The sequence below is a fragment of the Pteropus alecto genome, unplaced genomic scaffold, assembly GCF_000325575.1.
Source record: "Pteropus alecto unplaced genomic scaffold, ASM32557v1 scaffold335, whole genome shotgun sequence".
Lineage (NCBI taxonomy): Eukaryota > Metazoa > Chordata > Mammalia > Chiroptera > Pteropodidae > Pteropus > Pteropus alecto.
In genome coordinates this window covers 183,830-188,974 of record NW_006436757.1, presented here as the reverse complement: position 1 = coordinate 188,974, position 5,145 = coordinate 183,830, and the positions used below count along the sequence as shown (strand labels likewise).

The 5,145-nt window shown below is 49.3% G+C and overlaps 2 protein-coding genes across 6 annotated transcripts in view; one reads left to right on the top strand and one right to left on the bottom strand.

Annotated features, from left to right (window-relative positions):
* The window catches only part of DHRS1 (dehydrogenase/reductase 1), a 7,609-nt gene extending 6,188 nt beyond the window's left edge, over window positions 1-1,421 (bottom strand). The window contains exons 1-2 of one of the 5 annotated variants that reach the window (XM_015590710.2): window positions 1,251-1,421; window positions 672-845 (exon numbers count right to left, since the gene is read on the bottom strand). In XM_015590710.2, the coding sequence (XP_015446196.1) occupies window positions 672-821 (150 nt within the window). In that variant the 5' untranslated portion in view covers window positions 822-845; window positions 1,251-1,421. Of the gene's footprint in view, window positions 1-671; window positions 846-1,240 lie in introns of all 5 variants that reach the window. The other 4 variants (XM_006913538.3, XM_006913539.3, XM_006913540.3 and 1 more) reach the window with 4 other exon arrangements.
* A 138-nt stretch (window positions 1,422-1,559) lies between these two features.
* NOP9 (NOP9 nucleolar protein) overlaps window positions 1,560-5,145 on the top strand; it is a 5,162-nt gene continuing 1,576 nt past the window's right edge. The window contains exons 1-6 of the mRNA XM_006913536.3: window positions 1,560-1,913; window positions 2,124-2,576; window positions 3,275-3,385; window positions 3,642-3,783; window positions 3,896-4,088; window positions 4,706-4,846. Coding sequence (XP_006913598.1) covers window positions 1,667-1,913; window positions 2,124-2,576; window positions 3,275-3,385; window positions 3,642-3,783; window positions 3,896-4,088; window positions 4,706-4,846 — 1,287 coding nt within the window. The 5' untranslated portion in view covers window positions 1,560-1,666. The remainder of the gene's footprint in view (window positions 1,914-2,123; window positions 2,577-3,274; window positions 3,386-3,641; window positions 3,784-3,895; window positions 4,089-4,705; window positions 4,847-5,145) is intronic.

The following is a 5,145-nucleotide window of genomic DNA, read 5'->3' as shown; positions in this document are numbered from 1 at the left end:
CCGTCTCCGTCTGCTTCTGAAGTTCCCTTTGCTGAGATGGTTGTTCTAGCTACTTTGACCTCTTACTTTTTGAGACTGAGTTCAAGAACCACTTCCTCCAGAATGCTTTCCCTAACCACTCCATATCATCTCGATGCCCACCCTGAGCTCCCAGAGCATTCTGTGCACATTCACCTCTTATCACTTACCATATTCACATTACATTGAAAGGAATCATTTCTGCTTCTGACTTCCTGCTAGACTCTAGCTTTTAGGAGCAGAAGTTATATCTTATTAATCTTTGTAACCCCAGTGCTTCACCCAGTGCCTAGCAAATCAAATGTACCTAAGTATTTATTTAACTGAAAACCAGTAGAAAAGTCAAGTAAAAATGTGTGGTTCAATAAAGTCTTGTCTAAAATAGAGGAAATCACAGGTCCACAACTCTTTAGTTGCAATTCCAAAATCCCTGAAGCTCTCAAACAAAAAGTTATTCATAAAACTCACCTTGGTGGCAAATTTGACCTGATCTGAAGTTACTGATGGAGTTCATTTATCACATTTTGAGTAAATAAATATTCACGTTTTGTTGAGGAATATTATAGTTTCAGGTAAGGGGTTGGGAGGTGTGGTTAATAGAAAGGGGTCTCTCAGGTGGTTTCTGGTCCTGTGGTCCCAGAGGAAGCACTCACATCCTGAGCAGTGGCCCGCAGTGTGTCCAGATGTCGGCCAGTCACGTAAACTGTGGCACCTGCTTGGCAGAGCTGTAAGGCGATGCCACGGCCAATACCTCTGGAAGCACCAGTCACCACGCACACTTGGCTCTTCATGGGAGCTGCCATGACTCACAAGCAAAGGGGTGAAATCTGCGGAAGCAAAGATTTGTTATGAAGGAAGCCCGCAGAATGTGTATGTGAAAGAGGACCCTGATAGTGGAAGGAGGGGGAACCATGGCTGGGATCCTTTAAGGGGAGAGAAGTTTCAGAGGGGGACAACTGGGTACAGGCCGCAGAAAAGGCAGCTGTCACTTTTGGGAGGCCTAAGAGTAGAGAAGGGGTGGGCCTGTCCACGGAGGGGCACCGACTGGGACTCTCTGAGTGGTCCTGGCTGGGTGGGAGATTCTCGCGCGACAGTCCTCGCGGCGCGCCCACGCAGTCTTGGGCTATCTGGCCCAGTCTCGCCGCGCCCTTTGGCGCGGCTTCTGGTTCCGGGGTGAGCCAAGGTCCAGGGACCTGAGCCCCAAGTGGGATGAGCTCGCAACCTTTACTTGCCACCTGTGCTGTCTCTGAAGTCCCCTCTCCACCTCGCTCGCAAAGCTATCGGAATCGCGAACTTTCCGGCTTCACGGGCGGGACAAGGTGACTACTGCTGAGTCAGAGTACGGGGCGGGGTGCAAGTACGCGCTCTGGCTGGGTTTCAGCGGGCGGCGTGGAGGGGATGGTCAGGGAGCGGACGGTTTGGTCGGAAGCAGTTCCGGTCGGGAGCGGTTCTGGCACGTGGAGGCGGGGCGACCTGGGGACACACCCACTCCAGCCAGGCCGGGGGCCGTCGCGGGACTTTGACGTAGAAGCTGCGTCCTGAGCGCGCCGGCGCTTCTGACTCCGTAGGAAGCCGGCCCACACCTGGCTGAGTGCTGTCCCGCTCCGGAGAAAGGAGCTTTCGCCGTCGGAGAGGGCGTGAAGTACCCATGGGGCTGGGGCCGCGCTCCCCCCATAAGGACCGGCGCCGGTTCCCGGCTGGCGGCAAACGGGGGCGTGGGGCCAGGGGGTCAGGGCGCCCCGCATCAGGCCGCCAGCGACAACCCTGCCCTCCTCCGGACGGGCGCTCGGAGCCGGCTCTAGATGCGCCCCTTCACCTAAGTTCCGAAGCGCTGGGGTATTTCCGCCGGGCGCTGTCTGCGCTGAAAGAGGCCCCGGAGACTGGAGAAGAACGAGGTAGGGAGCACTTTCAGAGTGGGACCAAGAGAGGAACTTGGGCATAAAATCCAGGTCAGGCAAGGAAATTTTCGTAGATTCCCAGGGCGTGGGGACTTAGTTTCATCTCCCGTATCCTCTTCCTCACTCTCAGACCCTTGGTTCAGTGATGAAACATAACCTTATCTTCCTCTCAGTCTCTCTAAAATATTTCTTTCATTGTCTTTCCAGAGCTGATGGTGCACAATGTTTTGAAAGAAGCGGAGGCTCAGGCCATAGCCTTGGCCACACATAGGACTGGCAGTGAGATGCTGCAGGAACTGTTGGGGTTCAGTCCCCTGAAACCTCTGTGTCGGGTATGGGCAGCTCTGCGTTCCAACTTGCGCTTTGTGGCCTGTCATCGAAGCGGGGTCCATGTATTGCAAAGTGCTTTGTTACAGCTGCCTCGATTGCTAGGGAGCCGTGCAGAAAATGAGGAGGTGGAGGAGGAGGAGGATGGGAAGAAAGGTTCCTTGGAGACCCTGGAGGAGCTGGTCCAAGGACTAGCCTCTGAGGTGTGTGATGATTTTCTTTTCTACTGTGGAGACACACATAGCAGCTTCGTGGTCAGAACTCTGCTGCAGGTGTTAGGAGGGACTCTTCTGGAGTCTGAGAGAGCCAGACACCGTGGCTCCCAGTCACCTGGTAAGTATTACAAGAGAAGGAAGTGGATCTAGAGAAAAGGAGGGTTTAGGAAGTTCAGAGGGAGAGTAATTCAGAAGAGTAATTCTTCCTGACCTTGAATAATTAGCAGAGAAGTTATGACAGAGCTTAGTAGACCAAAGATTGTGCACAGAGGCCCAGTGTTGAGAATGTATAGGCATGTTTAGGGGCCAGCTAAACTTGACTTAATGTACATTTGTGTGTGTGTGTGTGTGTGTGTGTGTGTGTGTGGTGGATTCAAGCAAAAGTTCCAGGAAATAATATCCTCACTACATGCAACCCACTCTGAAATTTTCATCCCTTTTTTATTTTATTCTGTTGTATTTTGTTAAAAAGGCGCTGGTTGAGATCCACTAAAATGATTTCATAGTGCACTCAGGCAGTGACCTACATTTTAAAAAACTCTGGCAAATAAGGTTAGAGCATTTAGATGAGGCCTGATTTTGGAGCACCTTGAGTTCCTGGCTGAGTAGTTTGGACTGTCTCCAGTGGACCATGGGGAAGCTGGTTGAAGTTTCTTTAAAAAATTAAAATAGAAATGTAGTCTCAGTTCAGACATCTAGATGAGAAGAAATGTTCTGCATCTCTAAGCTGAATCTTTGTTCATCAGTGGAATTCTTCTCCCTCCTGGATGATAGTTTGTGATCTCACCACTGCACATATTCTTGATCTTCCTTCAGAAACACAAAGGGCCCCACCTCGAGAATGTAAACCAACTGATTTTGAGGTTCCTGAATCCTTCTTGAATTGCCTTCAGGACCTGAGCTCCTGCTTTCTGAAGGATATTGCTGGTAAGGAGAGAAATAAGAGGGTCTAGGACTTACTTTTCTGGAGGCGATTATCTTCAAACAAGGCCTTTATTTAGGTCAGTATTATTCCTCTCCTTTTCAAACCTGATCTGGTTTGATGTTGCAAAGGCTCTCTATAGACCTTTATAGACCCTTCGTGTCTATAGCCCCTTGTACCTTGTCACTTGAGGTTTAAGGTTATATAGGTCATCTGGATTTTGGGAAAGCTGCTTTTATTATTTCTGCTTTCTTCCCACAGTGTTTATCACTGACAAGATCTCCAGCTTCTGCCTTCAAGTGGCCTTACAGATCTTACACCGCAAACTTCCCCAGTTTTGTGCCCACCTCTGTAATGCTGTGATTTGCTACCTGAGTAACCGCAATTCCTCAGCAGATGGCAGGTATGGTCAGGGCCTCAGGATTGACCAAGGTTAATGGGGCTGTGTGAAATGAATGAGGTCATATAGGTATTTTGGGTGAAGTAGAGTTAAGACTACCTCTCCTTGTCCCCAGCCCCCTACTGCTATTTCTGCGGGATCAGACGAGCTCCAGACTCCTGGAGCAGGTGCTGCTGGTGTTGGAGCCTCCGAAGCTCTGGAGCCTCTTTGAGGATCACTTCCAAGGGCAGCTGCAGATCCTCGCTGCACATCCTATTGCCAACTTCCCTTTGCAGCGTTTACTGGATGCTATCACTACACCTGAGCTAGTGAGTTAGGAACTTGGCTGGGTCTGTTTCTATACTCTGTGGTTTCTGTTTGTTCTTGAATATTGGGCCTAATTTTTATTGTGTGTCTGCCTCTGTATTTCTGACTGTGTGCTGGCTATTCTTGAAAAGTTATTCCTGGGGGTTTCTTCCCAGAAAGGATTTGCTTTGGCTTCTCTTAGGTGCCAATACCAGCATGAGACTGGCTTAAACCGGGTTAGCAGCCTGAGGTTCCACAGCCCACTCAGACTGGGTACTTGGCTACAATCCATGAACGCTGGAACTGTTGCCATAACTTCTCTTTTTTTGCTGTTTAGTGCCAAGGCATGCTTCTCTGGGATCTCAAAGATTGGGAGGTAGGGTGGAAGGGCAGGTTTGATTCTAATTCTCCTTTACTCTGAGAGTATGGCCATTTAAAGTCCCCTCCCCATGTGAGGCAATACCTCTAAGACTGCCCCCTTGTCCTGGACTTTTCTTATCCAGCCAAACCAAAGTCCTGATATTGGCAATGATTTTTGTTTTATCTAGCATTTATAGTTGTTTTTGGCAGGAAGATTTGTCCGAATAACAGCCCATAGTTACTAGAATGACAGACTTTTTTATCCCATGCCCCCTTTCAGCTGTCCTCCGTGTTTGAGGAGCTGAGCCCTGCCTTGGAAGCTGTGCTGGCCCAGGGTCACCCAGGGGTAGTTGTTGCCCTGGTGGGGGCCTGCCGCAGAGTTGGAACCCACCAAGTCCAGGTCCTGCAGCTGTTGTTAGAGGTGAGTGGGTATTACTTCAAATTCTTCCTCTTAGGACTTACTGAATCTTTAGTTGTATCTCTGGACCCAAGAGATTTAATGCCCAGGGAGTTCATAGATACGGGAAAATGAAACTAAAGCCATCTCATAGCCCTGGAGTGAAAATTGTCTCCCAGAACAAAGAGTGAAGTTTATTTAAGAAATAAATATTTATTTGACCCCTGTTACATGTATAGAGGCTGGGGATACAGCAGGGCTGATGAGATCCTGTCCTCATTTAGCTTACATTCTTGTGGAGTTTGGACTTACTGCTGTTTCTG